We start from the raw sequence: 22578 nt of genomic DNA, 5'->3' as shown, positions 1-22578 counted from the left end.
ATACCTTGGAAGTTGAATGGAATCCGTTCTGGAGCTCCATTTGACTTCCAAAACATTTGGAAACCAAAGCTCGGCTTCAGATTGGCTGCAGGAGCTTCCCAGCAGCCAATCGGAAGCCCCATTGAATGTTTGACTTTTGAAAACTGAAACACTCACTTTTGGAAGCAGATTTGTTTGGGATCCAAGGTATGACTGACTATATTCATACTTGAAATCTTGTTTTGGATCTTTAGCATGACATGAATTAGGATGTTACATTCTGGTTGTGACCCCCTCACATATTTCCCATCAGCCACAGAGAATGGCTAATGGTGACTATAAAGGAGCCTGTGGCAGAAGGAAAGATTAAAATGCTTTTTTAAAAAGCATCTTAAACATAGCACTTATTTTGAAGCCTGTGGGAAAAAATTGAAGAGTTCCTGACGGTGGTGCTTGAGAATTATGACAGAACCAGGCAAGACGCATAAAATGTAGTTTCTCCCCCTTTTATTGTACAATAAAAAAATACAACAGAGCCAACTGCAGACACTACTGCCCTACACATGAACACCAAATTCCGCTACCATTTAAGAAGCACTGGTAAAATAAAAGTGTGTGCCTGCTGCCAAAAAGGCAAGAGTGGGTCACAAAGGATCATTAGTGATCTTCTGACTAAGGAGATGGAGCTGACCAACTGGTGTGTGCAAGAGTTCAATGTCACCCAAATTCCTACATGGCTTCATACAGACATTGCACGGAAAACAAACTGCAACCCACAAGCACCACCCACCTCCAGTACTTTCCATGCAGAAGCCACAGCAGCTTAGTGAATCCGAAGTAATCTTCCCTGCCCCATATTTTTTGGCCCCCAAGGCACATTCAGAAATAAACAAGATGCAGTCCCCATAAAATACTCATGAGAAGGACAAAAACAGCAAAAAAGGACACAATTAGCAGATGAACAAGCAGCTTCAAGGCTGCATCCCATTCCAAGTGCTCTGGCCACAATAGATTTCAATAAAACTGCATGATATCCCCTATTCAGAAATTAATGCACCTATCTCCCACACACAAGAGCAGATATGTGATAAGTGGTTGCTATTCTTTGCATGAAGAGCATGGCAATCTTGTAAAAATAATAGCTCAAAATGTGACTTGCCCCCCCTTCCCAAAGGCTTCTGGGAAGGAGGCAGGAGGACTCCACAACCCTATCAGCCTCATGCCGCCTCCCCAGCGCTTACTGGCTTTGGGAAGGCACCCCCTTGGTCCCTGCGCGGGGAACTGGTTGAGCTAATCTAAATCTGCCTCTGATGGAGCTGAAAAGCATAAACACTTTTTGGGTGACAGTCCTCAGCCACACAGCACTGTTTTTTGCTGCCCATTACAACCATTTTGTGCTGCCACTTTTATCAATTTATGAGTACGCACACTCCTTTAAAAAAACTAAAAAATACTGCATATATTGCTCCCCCCTTCCATTATCCTGAACAATTCAAACTGATGGCATCTAAGTCAAAGTGGCTGAGAGGCAGTTTGTCCTTGAGAAGTTTAACATATAAGACATAGCAGGGCACTAAGGCTTGTTTGCGAGTAAGCAAAGTTCTTCCAGGTGCTTCACGAATTGCAAGTGACGAACCACATCTTTTAGTAACAGAGATGTAATCTACCAAATAGCTGTCTAGCGCACTAGCCTTCCAGAAGCAGCAGCAGCAGAAGCACACGTTTTTAGCCAAGTAATCTTGCTAAGTGGTCCCGAGCTTGAACCAGACGATCAATGCGGTCAGACAAGAACTGCCTCTGTTCAGCAGCATCTGTGCGCTCCTGGATCAGAAGGCTCAAATTCTCCCTTTGACTCAGGAGCAGCATCATTTCATTCTTCAGCCTGTTTTCATATTTATTGAGGATGAAGTACTGGATAATGAGGGGGATTTGGGAGGAGAGACGTTTGATTACAGTCTGAAATGAAAAAAAGATGCATGCACTGCAATTAGTAACTTCCACATGTTGGTAATTCTGTTTCTGAATGAGCAGTGGTAAAGAATGATAGACTTGGGCAGTCACCCAGCACTGTCTTGCTTGAGGGGCGAAATAAGTGTGGAATAATGGCAGGGGAGAAAAATTGCGACTGAGCAAAATATATCCACTGCTGGAGATAAAACATTGGGTGGCGACAATGGCATCTGAGCCTCATGGGGGCCAGGCAAGGAAGGCTAGCATTATAACCTCACAGCACTGAAGATGCCATGCGGTCCCCACGCCTTGTGGGAGCCTTTGACTTAATAGCATATTTATAAATGAGGCTCATGATAAACCAGGAGTATCTTGGAATGAATGTGATCATGAACTCTCAGTTCAACCTGATTTGCTATGCAATATTGTTAGCAATTATAATCAAAGTCAAACGGGTACAAATGATATTGGTGACTTGAGGCTGCGATCCTGGGAGTAAGACCCATCAAATTCAACACGACTTACTTCTGAGTAAATATGTTCAGGAATGCCATGTAACTCACCGTGAAGTATGCCTCCAAATGAAAAGCTGTTTCAGCGATTGCAGTGCCTTCTTCAGCTATCGCTAGGGTTTCCCCCCCTCTTGCAGCTTCCTTGACAGCTCTTAAGCATAACTGGTAGTGACTGTCCTGACAGAATAAGGTCTTCTCCATTGCAAATTGGATCTTGACTATAGCTTCAGCTTCCTTTGCTTGTTTCTCTATAATACTTTCAATTCTATTCTGTGAAAGGCAAAAATAACAGACATTCCCAGTGATGTAGCATAGAAGGAATCACACCTGACTATTCCATATGGAGATACTGGACATAACACTCCCACACATACTCCCCATGACCTTTAATCTCAAACTGCCTTCCTTTACCACACATTGCACTCAAGCTCCCTAAATCCACTCATTCTGCAACCTCTCCTCCAGTGTAAAAGACTACAGTGGTACCTCGAGTTACAGACGCTTCAGGTTACAGACGCTTCAGGGTACAGACTCCGCTAACCCAGAAATAGTACCTCGGGTTAAGAACTTTACTTCAGGATGAGAACAGAAGCGCAGCAGCGGGAGGCCCCATTAGCTAAAGTGGTACCTCAGGTTAAGAACAGTTTCAGGTTAAGAACAGACCTCCAGAACAAATTAAGTTCTTAACCTGAGGTACCACTGTACAACAAATGGAAGCGTCTATGTGCCTAACATTTGACCATTTCAGGGGGAGTAGGGCACCAAGAGAAACCCGGTTCTGTGAACTGAATTTATTTCATACTCTGAAATACTCTGCTTCACTGCATACAAGTTCTGTTGCTTTTGATAGCTGCTTGCGAAAAACTAAACTTCCACCCCTCCTGCAGCTTTTGAAATTTTTTTCAGCACTGCCCATCCAGTTTCTACAAACAGCAGAGCTAGATTAAAAGGAAAATGATGCAGAAGAAGAAATGCAAACATGTGGTATATGCACAATTTTGACACACACCAAGGACCAAAGGAGTGACACAGACTAGACCAGTGTGTGGATAATAATTAGGGCACAACTTTTTTCATTACAGCAGCAAGCAATTCATGATCAGGAGGGGGGGGGTAGGGGGGAACCTGGTCCCATCCTGACCCGGTGAGTTGAATGGCACAGGCCAAGAGGCCCAGAAGATGGCACATGTTAGATGGCACAATCCAAGATAGAGTGAGATAAATGAGATGAAATAAACAAGACAGAAAATAGCAGACTTATTCTAACCTCTGAACAATGGTTCAAGAGATCACAAGAAGCAGCAAGCTGATATCAAGTTACACAGAAATTAGGGCCCATATCCAACAAAGCATTACTGGGCACTAGCTGGTATCAATAATGGGTAAAGCAAGTTATTAGCACAGGGAAAGTAGGGATGGCTGAAAAATGAAATACTATGAACTCATCCTCCCAGCTGCTCAAAAGCAGCCTTGGAGGTAGTGAGGATCATTCATGTTTCACTGAACTGTAGTTTAGCATGATGCTGGAATACAATAGATGTGATCCAAAAAAAAAAAAAGAAAGAAAGAAAGAAAGAAAGAAAGAAAGAAAGAAAGAAAGAAAGAAAAGAAAAGAAAAGAAACTATCCGCAACAAATAAGAGAAACAAAACAAATGGGGATTGTCCCACTATGACAGTACCTGGGGCCAACTGAATGTTACATTATCGTAACTTTTTAAAATCTGCTCATGTTTATTTTGAAGAAAAATAAGCAATCATGGGTGAGCAACCCAGAATGTGTTCTTCCACTGGGTGAGGGATGCACTCTGTCCTCCATACTGTTTACTGCTAAGGAGGGGACTAATCTTCAGCGGGAAACTGGTGATGAGTCCCAGGGCATGTGGGCTCCACAGCTGCTTTTTCTTTAGAAAAGGGACAAATTCCAATAATTTTCCCGAAAATAAAACCATAGTTTAGCCCATCATTACATGTAATCATGGCTGGCTAACAGCAGATGGTAGGATGGTTTCAGGCAGGGACACTCCTTTCTGATGATCATGTTTAGATTATGAATGGGGAGCTCAGGAAAGCATCCTCTGCCTGCCAGCAGCTCCACACATCCAAGAGAGTTTAAATCTGCATCATGTTGTTCTTACCTTGGCTTCCGAATGAAGATTATGAAATCCTTCAAAATGGCTTTTAGCAATCGCCACAAAACCTTGACGCACTATTTCTGAAAGGGGGGGGGGAGAGAATACACCAAATGATCAGAATCTGTGTAGAAAAATAATTTCTTGCTTTCTCACATGTATTTTGGTAAAAATGTTGCACACACCCAAACCATTAACAATTCCATTCATTTTTTCCTACAGCCCTTTTACAAAAATATAAATGTTGGAGGTTTCACAGCTCAAGCAAAATCACTTACATTGCATGTGCTTTTATTATATATAGATAGTATTTGAAAACCCCTTTCATATTTTTATGTTATGTATAATCAATCTCCTTTATTACACACCTTTCACCCTAAAGTCCTATGGCGGGTACAACTGCAACATTTAAAATGATTTAAAACAACTTACACTGTCCCAGTAGCCAGAAATCTAAATTTAATAAATGGACTTGCCTGTAACTCTAGTTAGAATATCAACAGCTGGTATTTCTAGATTGGTGATATATTTCCTTGTAATCATCTCAAACGTCTTGTAATTGAGAAATCCAGGAAGCTCTCTGCCACGATACTGATTTTCAAATTTCCACTTCTCGGGGAGTAGGGATTCTTGAACTGCAGGAAGAAGAACATTTTTTTAAAACCCCCAAAACCTGTCACGGATTTACAAAAAGCTCAGTAAATCACCCCGGGAACCATTAGTTGGAATCAGGATAGGTTTAGGTTTGTTTAATTTACACCATCATTTTTCATTACAGAAGTCCCCAAATCAGCACAGGGGTCCCAGCTCCTGCCAACCTAGCAGTTCGAAAGCATGTCAAACTGCAAGTAGATAAATAGGTACCTCTCCAGCGGGAAGGTAAACGGCATTTCCGTGCGCTGCTCTGGTTTTGCCAGAAGTGGCTTAGTCATGACCCAGAAAAACTGTCTGCGGACAAATGTCAGCTCCCTCAGCCAGTAAAGCAAGATGAGCGCCGCAACCCCAGAGTTGTTTGTGACTGGACTTAACTGTCAGGGGTCCCTATCTAACACAGTGCTCTCCACTGTTAATTTTCAGCTAGCATGGTCAATAGTCAGAGGTGAAGGGATTTGTTGTCCAGCAACAAAATTCAGCATCAGTAACGTATTTTATTAAGGTGTTCCAAATAGAGGTTGAAAGGTTTCTTCCTATTCAATGTGTTTTTAATAGAACTAGGAGCCTTGAAGTTGGTTTGTTGTTATTGTTGTTGTTTAGTCGTTTAGTCGTGTCCGACTCTTTGTGACCCCATGGACCAGAGCACACCAGGCACTTCTGTCTTCCACTGCCTCCCGCAGTTTAGTCAAACTCATGCTGGTAGCTTCGAGAACACTATCCAACCATCTCGTCCTCTGTCGTCCCCTTCTCCTTGTGCCCCCAATCTTCCCCAACATCAGGGTCTTTTCCAGGGAGTCTTCTCATGAGGTGGCCAAAGTATTGGAGCCTCAGCTTCAGGATCTGTCCTTCCAGTGAGCACTCTGGTCTGATTTCCTTCAGAATGGAAAGGTTGGATCTTCTTGCAGTCCATGGGACTCTCAAGAGTCTCCTCCAGCACCATAATTCAAAAGCATCAATTCTTTGGCGATCAGCCTTCTTTATGGTCCAGCTTTCACTTCCATACATCACTACTGGGAAAACCATAGCTTTTACTATACGGACCTTTGTTGGCAAGGTGATGTCTCTGCTTTTTAAGACGCTGTCTAGGTTTGCCACTGCCTTCCTCCCAAGAAGCAGGTGTCTTTTAATCTCGTGGCTGCTGTCACCATCTGCAGTGATCATGGAGCCCAAGAAAGTAAAATCTCTCACTGCCTCCATTTCTTCCCCTTCTATTTGCCAGGAGGTGATGGGACCAGTGGCCATGATCTTCTTTTTTTTGATGTTGAGCTTCAGACCATATTTTGCACTCTTCTCTTTCACCCTCATTAAAAGGTTCTTTAATTCCTCCTCACTTTCTGCCATCAAGGTTGTGTCATCTGCATATCTGAGGTTGTTGATATTTCTTCCGGCAATCTTAATTCCGGGTTGGGATTCATCCAGCCCAGCCTTTTGCATGATGAATTCTGCATATAAGTTAAATAAGTAGGGAGACAATATACAGCCTTGTCGTACTCCTTTCCCAATGTTGAACCAATCAGTTGCTCCATATCCAGTTCTTGTCCCACATAGAGATTTCTCAGGAGACAGATGAGGTGATCAGGCACTCCCATTTCTTTAAGAACTTGCCATAGTTTGCTGTGGTCGACACAATCAAAGGCTTTTGCACAGTCAATGAAGCAGAAGTAGATGTCTTTCTGGAACTCTCTAGCTTTCTCCATAATCCAGCGCATGTTTGCAATTTGGTCTCTGGTTCCTCTGCCCTTTTGAAATCCAGCTTGCACTTCTGGGAGTTCTCGGTCCACATACTGCTTAAGCCTGTCTTGTAGAATTTTAAGCATAACCTTGCTAGCATGTGAAATGAGTGAAATTGTGCGGTAGTTGGAGCATTCTTTGGCACTGCCCTTCTTTGGGATTGGGATGTAGACTGATCTTCTCCAATCCTCTGGCCACTGCTGAGTTTTCCAAACTTGCTGGCATATTGAGTGTAGCACCTTAACAGCATCATCTTTTAAAATTTTAAATAGTTCAGCTGGAATACCATCACTTCCACTGGCCTTGTTATTTGCAGTGCTTTCTAAGGCCCATTTGACTTCACTGTCCAGGATGTTTGGCTCAAGGTCAGCAACCACACTACCTGGGGTGTACAAGCCATCCGTATCTTTCTGGTATAATTCCTCTGTGTATTCTTGCCACCTCTTCTTGATGTCTTCTGCTTCTGTTAGGTCCTTACCACTTCTGTCTTTTATTATGGTAATCTTTGTACGAAATATTCCTTTTTATCTCCAATTTTCTTGAACAGATCTCTGGTTCTTCCCATTCTGTTGTTTTCCTCTATTTCTTTGCATTGCTCATTTAAGAAGGCCTTCTTGTCTCTCCTTGCTATTTTTTGGAAATCTGCATTCAATTTCCTGTATCTTTCACTATCTCCCTCACATTTTGCTTGCCTTCTCTCTCCCGCTATTTGTAAGGCCTCATTGGACAGCCACTTTGCTTTCTTGCATTTCTTTTTCATTGGGATGGTTTTCGTTGCTGCCTCCTGTATAATGTTGCGAGCCTCCATCCATAGTTCTTCAGGCACTCTGTCCAGCAAATCTAAATCCGTAAACCTGTTCCTCACTTCCACTGTGTATTCATAAGGGATTTGGTTTAGATTGTACCTTACCGGCCCAGTGGTTTTTCCTACTTTCTTCAGTTTGAGCTTGAATTTTGCTATAAGAAGCTGATGATCTGAGCCACAGTCAGCTCCAGGTCTTGTTTTTGCTGACTGTATAGAGCTTCTCCATCTTTGGCTGCAGAGAATATAATCAATCTGATTTTGATACTGCCCATCTGGTGATGTCCATGTGTAGAGTCGACTCCTGTGTTGTTGGAAAAGAGTGTTTGTGATGACCAGCTTGTTCTCTTGACAGTACTCTATTAGCCTTTGCTCTGCTTCGTTTTGATCTCCAAGGCCAAACTTGCCAGTTGTTCCTTTTATCTCGATTCCCTACTTTAGCATTCCAGTCCCCTATAATGAGAAGAACATCCTTCTTCGGTGTCACTTCTATAAGGTGTTTTAAGTCTTCATAAAATTGGTCAATTTCAGTTTCTTCAGCACCAGTAGTTGGTGCATAAACTTGGATTACTGTGATGTTAAAAGGTCTGCTTTGGATTCGTATCGAGATCATTCTATCATTTTTGGGATTGCATCCCAGTACAGCTTTTGCCACTCTTTTGTTGACTATGAGGGCCACTCCATTTCTTTTACGGGTTTCTTGCCCACAGTAGTAGATATGATAGTCATCCGAACTGAATTCGCCCATTCCTGTCCATTTTAGTTCACTGATGCCCAGGATGTCAATATTTATTCTTGCCATCTCATTTTTGACCACATCCAACTTACCCAGGTTCATGGTTCTTACATTTCCGGTTCCTATGCAATATTTCTCTTTACAGCATTGGACTTTCCCTTCGCAGTTGGTTTAAAAGCAACCAAAGATCATCCACTGCTTCTCCCAGGTGCCTGATAACACAAAATCTTAGGATGCATCCTGCTTAAACCTAATCATGTCTGTTACTCCATCGCCCCTTCCATTTAAGGTTGATAAAATCTCCAGACAAGGATAAGCTGGACTTAACATCTTACCTCAAAACAAAGTTCTTTGTACAGCATTTCTTTTAAATGCACACACCTTTTTATTTTAAGGTAGCCATTTCTAATCCTGGAGACTCAGTTTAGAAGGGACATGTGATGCTATTAAAACAGGAGCTATTCTAGACACAGAGTAGTCTGTGTTGGGATACTGCCAGGGAGACAAAAGCCATCATGACCCCACGTCGATTCCGGACGATCCATCGATCTCCCGTAGATACAGTATCACTCAATTAGCGACACGAGCTTCAGAAATAGCTTGCCACATTCCAGAGCTGGTGCACGCTCTATCAGCAGAGTTTGTACAGCGAAAGATGCACTCAGGAGAGTATATTTACAACTTTATTCAGCGTTGCTCAGAACAAAGAGAAAACATGACTGCCTGCTTCGATGTCTCAGGCACAGAGAGAAATCGAAAGCTATTCACAAACAGAAACTTTCTGTGAACAGGAAATACGCAGACTCTGTGACTCACAAAGCCTGCTCTCTTTTAAGGTAGAACGGAAATATCCTAACAGTCTGTACTTACTTTTAAAGCCACTACTAGCAACTCCTTCGCCCCATTTCTGAAATTCTTTACGAACTTTGGTAAACAGTCTGGCTTCATTTTCAGACACACTTTCTTCTCCTTGTACTGTGCTTCCAACATCTGCAATAAAGTGCTCGATTTTCTGTGAAAGCAAACAATTTAAAGAGATGCAATGAGGTTTGTTGATTATAAAGACAATTTGTTTTGTGCATGTTTCAAATCTGAACAAAGTGTTTTTTCAGCAATGAAAATGAGTGATTATTTTTGTTGCAATGTTAGCAATATTTAGAAAGTCCTGCTCTGATGAGTTTTAATTTATTTTAGTCTATTCTATTGTGGCTTTAACTTTTTGTATGTTTTTAATTATGGTGCACTTTTTTTTAGAGATTTTTTTTGTTATCTTTTTGTAAACTAATTTGAGTACCCCCCCTACAATCAAGCAGTATATAAATTTTATGAAATACATAAATAATTATGTTGCAGACATCAATTCAACTCAGACAGCAAGTCCATAATGTTAAAATGATCAAGCAAATTGACTGGCAATGTGTCCAAGCAGACAAACACATCCAATCTTTTTTAAAAAAGCATCCAAAATTTGTTCCAGAACTTGCCTCCATAAAGCTATGAGCAATGTAATCATTTTGGAACTGAATGGCTCATATTAGAAAGAATGCGTATGTCTTAGTTGACTCCAGATTGTCAGTATTTTGTGGGATAAAGTAAACAGAATACTGGAAATTTATGTTTGTGCAATGAAAGTGAATTAAAGCACAATCCACTTTGGATAGTGATGGGAAAATGCCCCAAAAGTGTGGGATAAACAACCAACAAATCTGAATGACTGCTCAGCGAAGACTAGACAACATCTAACCACCATGTAAACTTTGTGCAAGCAAATCAGGATGACTAATTAATAAACTGGAGGCCTAAGATTAGTTGAATGTAATCACTGGAAGTATTCATCCCAGAAAATAATTGAGAATATGTAAGAGACAAAGTATGTAAGAATGCAAATGGGCAACCATTATGAAGGAAGTACCACTGAGTTCAATCAAGCTTCTTCCCAGGTAAGTGGGAATAGAGTTACAAACTAACTTCAGTTTTTGTTGGTGTATAACTATGCTACGTTTTCTCCTCCTTATGAACTCTTTACATAGCTTTCCAGTAGGCAGAACAGAAAAGTAGCTAAATGTGTTGTACACAGAGTGAGATAGGTCAGAAACTCAAATGACAAAAAGCATCTTTGATTTACAGCAAAGACAGGTTCATGACTTATCTTACATTGGCTGCTGGTTCTGGATGCCTCCAAGGCTCACATACTCTTACACTGACATATGTTGTCTGCATAACACTATTAAGACTAGAAAAGTTTAGCGTGAGTCTTCATCAGTATACTTACCTCTGCTAAAAAATATTGTTTCTCGCCATCGGTTTTTGGCACAGCTTTGCCATATCTCTGCATTTCAGTATATGTTTTTTGGAGTTGAAATCTTATTTGCTCTTCTAAAGTGGGCAAAGATTTCTAAAAAGAAAAAAAGAAAGAAAGAAAGGACGTATATGGTGCTGGGGGGAAAAAACTTGTAATGAGTAAAGAAACAAACTTTGGGGTTGATGTTTCGGTGTTTTTAAAGTGTCATTTTGCTAACTTACGGAAATGTGTTCCACAAGCTCGCTTGTCAGTTTCTCGGCTAGTAAGGGGACTGTGGCCTTTTTTTCCTGTAGAAGGATACTGTATGGGAACAAAGAAAATGTTTACTAGAAAATCTGATGCTAACAATTGAAGTTAAACTCACTGATGTTTTTAGTGTTGCATTACGTTTTACACAATATTACTTTGCTTCTTGTGAAAAGTGTGGTTTATAAATTAATAATAATAATAATAATAATAATAATAATAATTTATACCCCGCCCATCTGGCTGAGTTTCTCCAGCCACTCTGGGTGGCTCCCAATCGAGTATTAAAAACAATACAGCATTAAATATTAAAAGCTTCCCTAAACAGGGCTGCCTTCAGATGTCTTTTAAAAATAGGATAGCTGCTTATTTCCTTGACATCTGATAGGAGGGCATTCCACAGAGCAGGCACCACTACCGAGAAGGCCCTTTGTCTGGTTCCATGTAACCTCACTTCTCGCAATAAGGGAACTGCCAGAAGGCCCTCGGTGCTGGACCTCAGTGTCCGGGCTGAACGATGGGGGTGGAGATGCTCCTTCAGGTATACAGGACCGAGGCCGTTTAAGTAACTGTAATTATACTATTGTTTTAAAAATCACTCTCCAGTCCATGAGTACCTAAAGCATTTATGTTTCTCGAAAAATGCTCTTTCTTCCTTGAGTGCAGAGGCCAAGGTCATGCTGGACTGGATATCTTGCTGCCCACGACATTTCACAATCATATATCCCTTTTTCAAGGGAATAACTTGGTTTCTCACTATGTTCACAACTGTCCCCTCAGTTCCTCTGTCCATCAGGTCAGGCTTTGTCACGATCCCTTGGGATGAAATACGGAAAAACATTAGGAAAAAACCCAACATAATACAAAATGGCAAAGGTGACGCATAATTGAAGGACTATTCACACTTGTATAGAAATCATCTTGCCTGCATTGGCAAAATCAAGGGCTCAAAAACCATCATGCAGGCCAAAGAGTTCTACTTTCTTGCAGTTGAATTAAGCAAAATATTGTGTCTTTGAACCAGGGCCAACTGAAACATTATAGAGAAACCACCACTTCCCCTGAATTCCCTAAGCTAACTTTCAGGTACGATGAAGTATGTTGTCCCATTGCCAGTGCTGAATAAAGTCCAGCTGCCACTCCAGCAAAACTCCCTATATAGAATTGGGGACCTTTTGCTTGTCTTCATGATGAGGAAGAGAGGAAACGCATGTTTTCATGTGGGTTAGTGAGATAAATAAAGAATATTTAAGGAACTAAACAAACAGTGACCATGAACCATTTAAAGCAACAACAACCTACAAATACCGACATTCTGGGATCTGAAAAGCATGTACTCATTTCAACAGTGCAAGATTATCAAAGTTAAGGAGAATTATTTTGCCTCCTTACCAAGAGTTCTCTCTCCATTTGGATCCACCTCCTGGGCCATTTTCAGCGCCTCTGTTGTGGCAATATCAACATTACTTGGAACCACCACTAAATTTATTGTCTCTTGTTTATCAATAAATGTTTTAATCAGCTTTTTGATCTGCAATGAAGACAAACAGAACTGCTGTTAGAGCTACTGTATAGTTATTTCACTGTCTGATAGAAAGTTACCTAAGCCAAGTTGAAGCTAGTACAGGAATCAAGGCAGGATAATATACTGGGCAAGATGCAAGGCTGAAAGAGGACTGGGGTTGCCAGTTTAGGGGGTAGGCAGAAAGCACCAGGACTGGGAGCTTGCAAGAAGCAGCAGGAAAGGAGCAGAAACCTAGTAAGGAATGCAGTACACTTATCTTGGCCAAGATATTTAGTGTTTTACCTGATCTCCAATATTTACTGGCTGATTACCCACAGCCACTCTTGCAATCCCTGGCAGATCAATCAGAGTCAAGTCTGGAACTTCAGGAGATCTAATTTCAAGGGTAATTAGTTTATCACTAATGCCCACTCCATCACCAGCTATTATGTTCTGAGCTGGAATGAAGAAACAAGAAAAAGTTTAACATCAGCATTTCAGAATATCATGTCATAGGACTGGCAGCCTCTTCTGGCTACCATTTGTTATACAACACAGGTGCCAAACTTGGAAGGAAGAAAAACTCTTTAGAAAATCAGTACAGTGGTATCTCAGGATGTGAACGGGATCCGTTCCGGAGCCCCGTTCACATCCGGAAGCGAATGCAACCTGTGACTGCGCGTGCCGCGATTCGCCACTTCCGCGCATGCGTGTGACGTCATTTTGACTGTCTGCGCATGCGCGAGCGGCGAAACCCAGAAGTAGCGCGTTACGTTACTTCCGGGTCGCTGCGGAGCACAACCCAAAAGCACTCAACCTGAAGCAACTTCAACCCGAGGTATGACTGTATCTTCTTATAATTAATGAAGTTCTGAGACTGGAAAGGTTAATATGGCTATGTTTATCAAACAGTGTTAACGGAACCGTTATAAATTTTCTTGTAAAAGTTAATTCTGGTTTCCAATGGTGCAGTTTTATTTTCAAGGGCTGTTGTTTTTTGCATACAGAATTTCCCATGGTTCAATCTCTGAACCATCTCCAGGGAGACAGGAGTGGGGGAAACATCTCTGCCTGAATCTTCTAAATAGCAGCTGCCAATCATTGCAGACCTGGGACCCCTTCATGGGGCATCTGTGACACCACAATGCCCACAAGACTCTCCCCCCCAACCTAAAAAAAACCCAACCTGCTGGAGGACAGCAATTGGGAAAGCTGGGAAAGGTTAGAAGAATACTATAGAAGCCACGTAAGAGCCATCATTTGATTTCAGCAATGCATTAGCCTCCACATCTTGCAAACTTTAGCCATCGAAGATATTTGGCCAGCAATGTAGAATGGAAAAAAATCCAGTGTGTTTTTGATGAGTTCATAAGTTCATTTGTGACAATCAATGTCAAATACAACGTGAGAGAAGCTTCATTGTTATCAAGTGTTAAGCTTTGTTTGCTAAATAAAAGTAAAATAAATACACTAAATTGGATAAGATTTTATAAGAAACCTTATTTTAATTTTAAAAAATCCAGTGCAAAATTACCCTAAATTTTCTGGTAAACCTCATCACTGGTTTTGGGACTATACATAGAATTTGGTTGAAGAAATATTCTCATTTATAATAGAAGGAAATTAAGAAAGAAAATAATGATCTGTTATTGACTATAATGGAAACCACAACACTCACCTTTTCTTATTTCTATTTCTACCATTGAAGGATTTGCAAGTTCCATATATTTTCCCAGGTAACTGATTTTCCCATTCCATTTTTCACCAGGCTGCAGCTTTTTTAGCCTGAGTTCTAAGGGACATCTGGTGACAATGCCTGTTCATGAAGAGAATCCAATTCATTAAAAGTATAGGTTATTCAGATTCACAGAAACTTCCTAAAGATTGCTAAAAACAGGCAGAATCCCATGGATTATGATGAAACGACACCTAGTTCTAGGGCAAAATCAGCTCCTAAAATGGACCTCCATAAATAATCTGAGCAATACTGCAGATGTAGGCAGCTATCTTAAAATCTTTGCACTTAACCTTATAGGTGAACAGTGCCATTCCCCTCCCCCCCCCGATAATATTACAAAAAGATTTTTTTAAAATCAATTTAGTTTCTCATAAATGAGAGACTTCTAACTGGTAACATTGCTTTCTTTGAAGTGTATCCAACCCTCTGAGATGTTAAAATAATGCAGGCAAAGACACCAAAGAGAAGGTAACTTTAGAAAATAAAGATGCCTCTTATAAAGTAGGAACACTGAAGTTAAAAAATCTCTGAACTTGCACATCCTCAAAGCTTCCCAGAAGGAAAAGCCGGCGGGATTTCTCACCACTGCCCCTTGGAAGAGCGACTCCAGAAAGAGCTTCCAGAACTGAGCTTTTCCCTGAGCTTTGATCTCCAATCACAGCAATTGCTGGCAATGCCAAGTCCTTCTCCACTCCGAGGGCTCTCAGGGTATCAATGAGGTCAATACAAGGGCGGATCTTCTCCTCGTATTGGTTGAATAAGGTGTTTTCTGGTTTCTGGTTAAAAACACACAAATACACAGTTCACTTCCATTTTAGTATGTGGCTCTATTCATACATCATCTGAGCCGTGGTTAATGGTTTGCTTTGAATAGGGAGAAAACTCCTGCTTTGCGCAAATGGGACCACAAAACACAATCTCTGAAGTTATGTCTAAACTGGGGGCTTGTTTCATTCGAACAAATTACGATGAAGAAACAAAAGAACCGCCCTTGGGTCAGATGTAAAGCTAAGCCAGAATTGTATTTCAAACACTGAGTGACACTCAAAGGAGCAGCTTGGATCAAAAAGATCACTGAACATGCACAAAAAGTAGCATTGGTTCTAGACCAGGCTAGGCACGTCTTTTTGGTGTGTGAGCATCTTACTCTTGGGTTTTCATTTCTTTCTGCAAAAGAGTTCCTTTTTACAGAAAGGCTTTTCTGCATCTTTTACTTCTTTATAGCATCAGCAGCATTCCAGCTATCTCTTAGTGAAATTCCCATTACAGGAATAAACATCATCTGGTCCTGTTTCTCAGAGTATATGTTATTTACAAAACTTTCCACTGGTCATTAATGAGCAAAGCAAATAAGGCAACATAATCTTTTTCTCTTTTTAGCCATCAGGCCAGATACCTAATGCTGACTCATTCACATACAATTGAACATTGGTTTTTGAACAGCTTAGATCTTGGATTTTTTGGCTCCCGAACACCATAAACTCGGAAGTGAGTATTCTGGTTTGCGAACTATTTTTAGAAGTCGAACGTCCGACAGGGTTTCCGCAGCTTCTGATTGGCTGCAGGAGCTTCCTGCAGCCAATTAGAAGCCACACTTTGGTTTCAGAACATTTTGGAAGTCAAACAGACTTCCAGAACAGATTCCTTTCGACTTCTGAGGTATGACTGTAGTCATTTACACTGACCCAGACTTCCCTGATAAGGACACCTGTTGCTGGAGAAATTTTCCATTGCCTAGCAACTAGAATATTCCAACAGGACCATGAGCAGAATTTGTGTTCGTTATCATTCTCAAACATCACTAACATAGTTGATTCATAACCAGTCTCCTTCCAGAAAAAGACAACACACCAGGCAGGTTAGTTCCCATGAGAAAGATTCCCTCTCACTCAAGACAACTGGCCATCTAGAGAGGAAGACAGTGGCCTCCCTTGTGGTTTCCCCTCTCCATCCATCCTTCCTTCCCCTACTAGTCTTGTAATGGGTCCTGTTCCAACATCTGCTCCCTGAACCCTCACACAGGCTCTTATGGCTAGGAGCCTATACTCTTGAGAGTGTGTGGGCAACACCTGTTAAGCTCTCCAAAGCCAGAGGGGTGGCTGAGTAAGATATCCAGTACAGTCATACCTCGAAAGTCGAACAGGATCCGTTCCGGAAGTCCATTCGACTTCCAAAACATTTGGAAACCAAGGGAGCTCCTGCAGCTAATCGGAGGCCGCACTGGATGTTTGGGTTCCAAAGAATGTTCGCAAACCGGAACACTCACTGGGTTTGCAGCATTCGGGAGCCAAAACGCTCGACTTGCAAGGCGTTCTGCTTCCAAGGTATGACTTTAGTTACAAGCAGGGCTCAAGGGAGAAGCAGCAGGATAAATTTCAGAAAATAAGAGTAATTATGCAGACCCACATAATTTCAGATTTTCTTGGCCAGTAATCTGGATTTCTGAGGCATACAATCCTAGATTTGTTTAGTGTCAAGAATGCACAACCTTGACTAAAAAGTTGGCTCTAAATTGCAGTATTTCAGTGCTAACAAGGTGCATATTAACTCAAAAGACTTACTTTATTAGGTTGGTTTTGTTTTCCCAGTTGATCCACATCCTCTTGTTTTATGGGACTGAACACAAAGCCTTCCATTTTTGATGGAGCAAATACATTTGGTGTAGCAAAATATTGTATAGATTTAGCTTCTTCTGGCAACAGTGATGGGATGGTGCCTATAGTCCCATTTCGTTGCAGATTCCATGGGTTATCCATCTCCTCAACTGAAGAGCGCCTGCTCCTAATTTTCCGAGTGCGCCGGTCAGATGGAGACTCACGCCAGAAAGAGGACTTCAACATTTAGTTATCTGGGACTTTCTTTTATTGATTCCTGAAATGATATTAGACATTTTGTCAAGAATAAGAAAAGCTCAAAGCAGTGATGGGGGCTGGATTGGAACTGTGGATGTGGGTGGGTGAAAATGGCGCAGGCACATGTTTATGGAGATCTGGAAGCAGGAGATACATTAGAATGTTTGCCTCCACTATTCTCAACTTAACTATCTAAAGAAGCAGAAGGAAAGGAAAACATCTGCACAGCATTTTACATTCCATCTTAATGCAAGATAGCTGTCAATCTGCATAATATCTTTATCCAACAATGGTTCAATATTTAATACACTTCCAGTGCAATCCTATGTGGTTTACTTGGAAGCAAGTCCCACTGTATACCATAGGGTTTACTTCCAGGTAAGGTCAGAATGCTATACAAGCTGAATGAAAAAACTCTAAGGCTAGAACTATAAAACTCTGCTCTCTCAGATCCAGACAAAAGGGAAAGTTCAAAAGGAAGAGTCCTGTGCAAACAAGTTCTGCTTTTGCAAGCTTGCATATCCATATCCTTTCATTTAAATAAATTGGATTTTTTTTAAAAAAATGCCACCGTGTGTATTTTTTTTTCCTCACCATGTGCCTGTCTGCAATAATGTATTTTTCCCTTTTCTTGAGGGCTAGGCATGTTAAGTCTTTTGCAGCAACAACAAGCGTTCCTGTTGCACCATAAATATAAATAAATAAGTGTATTATGGCATAAGCTTCACAGACTGCAGTCAACAGCAGGTGTGTGAAGTGCTATCTGTCCTCCTAGTCAAGACAGCACTTTGTGTATCTGATACAGAGGACTGCAGTCCTTGAAAGCTTATGCCACAATAAATGTATTAAGTCTTTAAGGCATCAGAAGAAGAAGAAAGGAGTAGAGATGCAAATGAAGAATTTCCAGGTTTCGGCTCTTAACCCATAAGCATAAAGTATAAATACAAATGGAAATTCAAAGCCAGCTGTGTTCACTACCACCACTACCACTACTCTGAAGTAGCAGAAGATAGCAAAGAAGTCCTGTCTTCACTCACTGCTACTCTTGTCAGCTGGCCAGCGCCCACAGGATTTCAGATTGTGACGAAGCACCTGCTCCAAGGCTGAGGGTATCAACCAGGTGGTCACTGTCGCATTAGCACTGGAGGAAAAAACTTAAACACGTGCAGCAGAGTTTCCAAAAAACAGACCAGGGGCAATTGTACATCATCCAGCAGAGTTTTACTGGTAAAGCAAATGAGCATAAATGGTCACAAATCCAAAACAATTGGGATTGGCACAGTCCATAAAAATCCAGTTGCAGCACTTACAACAAAACTTACAAACTTTGTAAGACTAAACCTTAACACTACAGCATAAAGAAACAGAACACTAGAACAAAGGCAGAAGTGAAAGTGAGTGAGACCCAGGCTCCTCCTGGCCTTACTATATTAGTCAGTATGACCTTGACAGAACGAACAACAAAACCAGTTGAAACCAGCTGTACTCAGATTCCCAGAGAAATAACCCAAACATCCAAAACCTTCTTCCTGTTTCTTTCACATAGAAATAAACCTTTGATCACAACGAGAAGAAACCTTCTAGAACCCTCTTTGTACAAACCACACACATTGTGTGCCCTGCAGAAAAGGCAGGGAACCCACTTGTGTAAAGAGCTCCTGGTATTTGAAAAAGCAAAAATAAACATGTTGGCCAATAAGAAAAAAAAAATCCTAAATCCACTTTAGGGGAATATCCAATACCTGGTAGGCTTAGTAAAGGTACAGTGGTACCATGGTTCTTGAATTCAATCCATTTTGGAAGTCCGCTCAACTTCCAAAATGTTCGAAAACCAAGACGCAGCTTCTGATTGGCTGATTGGCCCAAGAAACAATGCCGACAGCTGAAATGGATGTTCAGCTTCCAAAAAACATTTGCAAACCGGAACACTTACTTCCAGGTTTGCGGCGTTTGGGAGCCGATTTGTTCGCCCACTATGCCGTTCGGGAACCAAGGTACCACTGTATTGTCCTACTGTAGATTTTGTGTACGGTTTTAAAGGCAATGTCAATAATTCAATCTTTGTCCACTAGATGGCAGGTTCCTACCTTCTTCTCAATACATCATTTTCACTCTGTTTCCTAGCCAGTTCTCTCAAGAATTTGCTCATTGCTAAGTGATGATGTTCTCTCACACTTTAAAAAAATGTTAACGAAATCAATGAGGCCTAGACTTCTAAATAATTGACAGCTGACTGTGTGTGAAACAAAGGACGGAAGTGTTTGATTCATATTCTGCTCTAACCACAAGAACAGAGTTGTGCAAAAATGCTCTAATATGTGTAATGGCAGACTTCCATGTAATGCAAAGAAAGCTGCTAGACAAGCTGATATTTAAAAGGCAACCCTATTTTAGTAACTTGCCAAAATCCTCTTCCAACTTTTGTCATTTTCCAGTGTGTTTGAGGAATAAACGCGTGCGCCTGGGTTTTTTTTTGTCGGCTACTGTATAAATATTTTGCACTTTGTATCATGTTCATAATGTCTATGACACAAAGGTGCAAGCTGACTCTCCTGACATACGTATCAGGAAAATAAAAGATGTCCTGGCATGTGTTTCAAATGATTATCTTATGGTCTGATTTCTGCAACATTTAATTCAAAGTTGAAAAACAAAACAAAAACACAGCATGATTATCCATAACACATATGACGTAACTGTAGTAACATAAGATAAGCAGCTGAATAGTATAATATATTTTGTTGTTCCTGGTCATTGTATAAAATTCGATTTTTATCCCATTTATCTGTTGTCTGTGATGCATCCTCCCATTTACAGTAAGCGAAATCTGATAAAATGGCAATGTTCCCAGGTTTTCTTGTGCCATTCTTACACTAAGGAAGTTCTCCCATGCTTTAGAAAACAAATGTTTAGACAGAAAACCAGTCATGTGTGTAGGAGGGAGAGGGGAATCAGATCAAGATCATGACACTGGTGGAGGGGCTTTAATTCCCCTCCCCCCTGCCCCTTTCTCCAATTTTACATACACGGCTGCTGTCTGCCCTACAGGGGTAAACACAGCAACTTTGCTGGAGGGGGGATTTTAACTGAGAGAACTGTGGGAAAGAATATCTTACCCTCTTCCTAAAGCTGCAGTTTTTAATCTGATTGTTTTCATTACAGCAGCTGTGGGGACAAACATGGGAGGTCCTGATTGCAAATCTCCTGCTTTATATTTAGTTTGTGGTCCTATACACAACTACAAGCAGGATTGCTCAGATTATTACTTTCTATTAAAACATGGTTAAAGGTAAAGGGACCCCTGACCATTAGGTCCAGTCGTGACCGACTCTGGGGTTGCAGCGCTCATCTTGCTTTATTGGCTGAGGGAGCCGGCGTACAGCTTCCGGGTCATGTGGCCAGCATGACTGAGCCGCTTCTGGAGAACCAGAGCAGCGCACGGAAACGCCATTTACCTTCCCACCGGAGCAGTGCCTATGGATCTACTTGCACTTTGCTGTGCTTTCGAACTGCTAGGTTGGCAGGAGCAGGGACCAAACAACAGGAGCTCACCCTGTCACGGGGATTCGAACCGCCAACCTTCTGATCGGCAAGTCCTAGGCTCTGTGGTTTAACCCACAGTGCCACCTGCATCCCTTTTAGAGAACCTTTAAAAGCCTGGGGGCCACCTGAAAGTGAACCCCCCTGAGATCTTTTGATGAAGAGTGGTATATAAACCTAACAATAGAAATGAATAACAACAGCAGAAATGATAATGATAATAATAATTATAATAATAATATTCTGGAGCGTTCACCCACACCTGACACTTCCATCCTTAGCTCTTCCCCACACCAAGGGGGCATCAAGCTCTGCATCTGCCTGGAACAGGAACCTTTTAGCGCGGCTCCAAACAAGAACCAGCCAACGCCCAAAACTACAAGGAGCGTTCATATCAGGTGACAAAAGGGCTTCAGCGCTATTCGCTTCTGCCACAAGGGGCGCCAGCAGTCTTCCCTCAGAAAACACCGCCTCTCTACACCGGACAGCCTGACTAGCCCGGAGCGGAGCATCACTTCTGGGCTGGTGCTACAGGACCGTGAAAGAACGACAACCCGACTGCGTCCCTCAGGCTGTTTTGTGGCACTTCGCGTGCCTGCCTGAGGGAACTGAGCCCCCTTCCCTGGCGTAGCCAAGGGGGCAGTTCCCCCCATCAATAAAAAGCAATACGAATCCGAGGGTCTGCGCCTCCTAACCAAAATCCCACGCCCCCTTTATTAATCCCAACTTCACTTCTCGAGACTAACCCTCCCACCCCCGTATCCAGCAGGACTTCGGGCGGGACGCTTCCCACCTGCTGCGTCCTGGGGCGCGAAGGCAGAGCGCAATGGGGGCCAATCAACGCCGCCCTTCCTCCCCAAGCCAGGGGCCCGAGAACATGGCCCCTCCCTCCCGCCCCACGAAGCCTTTATTCGCCCCATTAAATGGAAAGGCTGAAGCGCCTCCAAGGACCGAGCGAGACCTTTCGGCTCTTCCAGGAGGGAAGGCGGAGCCGCAACCAGCGTCGCTCGCCCTCTTGCGGCATAAAATGAAATCTCTCCTAGAAGGTTGTTTGCCTATCACTCGATTAACAGCAAGGCGTCGAAAGGGTCGAGGGGAAACGTTACCTTTACGGAGCGGAGATCTTGGGTGGCGATCTGTCCCGCTGCCGGATCTCTGGCTGTTGCGTCCACCGAAGCGACTCCGAGCCAGTCTCCTCTGGATCTCCGGGCCGGCAATTTAGCAGCATCCCTCGCCCCGCCTCTTCCCCGGGACAAAATCTGGGGAAATGAAACTTAAAAGTAAAATCTGGGCAGAAAGGAAAGCGGGAAGGGGCGGGGAGCGGAGAGGATGGTGCCCGGCGTAGCAACTAAGTTCCCTGGATCGCCAGCGGGGAGGGCGCAGCTGTGGTCGGATCCTGCTGGCGAGCTTCCCAGAAGGCACCTTGGGGCCGGATGCCGGACGAAGCGGGCCTTACGCCCGATCCCTGCATCTTTACCTTCTTATCCCCCCCCCCGCCTTCTTTGTAGGTTTGGGGTGCAGGAAAGCTGGCCCCGCCGAACGTAAGTGCAGTAGGCTCTGGATGAGGAAATATCTTGCGCGCTTGAGCTGGAAGAGCCTCAGATGGAAGAAAAACCCACAAACACTGCAGAGATGCTTCCTCACTCCACCCGAGTGGGGCCGACTATAAGAGCAGGGGAAGCCTCGGATAGCCTGCTAAATAGTGATACAGTTCAATCCAAGCATCATATAGTTCATATTTAACAAATCCGCATTTTTAAAATAAATCAGTTACAGAGATGCAATGGGGGTTCGATGCATGGAGTTGGCTGCAGGCCCAACTTCACTGCACTTCATTCCCACTGAAATCCATGGGATTTAAGACATGACAATATTTCCCATTGATTCCAATGGTACCTAAAT

The 22578-nt window shown here is 42.4% G+C and overlaps 1 protein-coding gene across 2 annotated transcripts; it reads right to left on the bottom strand.

The window, feature by feature from the left end:
- Positions 1-469: 469 nt before the first annotated feature.
- On the bottom strand, positions 470-22159 carry LOC310676680 (interferon-induced GTP-binding protein Mx2-like). Of its 2 annotated transcripts, none has more exons than XM_083438774.1 (14): positions 21783-22159; positions 16846-17155; positions 14868-15060; positions 14225-14362; positions 12850-13004; positions 12435-12573; positions 11660-11858; positions 11018-11096; positions 10767-10889; positions 9365-9506; positions 5048-5206; positions 4578-4654; positions 2493-2711; positions 470-1935 (listed from the first exon to the last, which is right to left on the bottom strand). In XM_083438774.1, the coding sequence occupies exons 2-14, from the start codon at positions 17122-17124 to the stop codon at positions 1705-1707; spliced, it is 2133 nt and encodes a 710-aa protein (XP_083294900.1). In that variant the 5' UTR covers positions 17125-17155; positions 21783-22159; the 3' UTR covers positions 470-1704. The 2 variants fall into 2 exon arrangements, with proteins under 2 accessions (XP_083294900.1, XP_083294901.1); XM_083438775.1 differs by lacking the exon at positions 21783-22159 and adding an exon at positions 20937-21058.
- Positions 22160-22578: the final 419 nt, after the last annotated feature.

The sequence above is a fragment of the Podarcis tiliguerta genome (genome assembly GCF_965153285.1).
Source record: "Podarcis tiliguerta genome assembly, chromosome: 4".
Taxonomy (NCBI): domain Eukaryota; kingdom Metazoa; phylum Chordata; class Lepidosauria; order Squamata; family Lacertidae; genus Podarcis; species Podarcis tiliguerta.
This window is presented reverse-complemented; position numbering and strand designations above follow the sequence as displayed.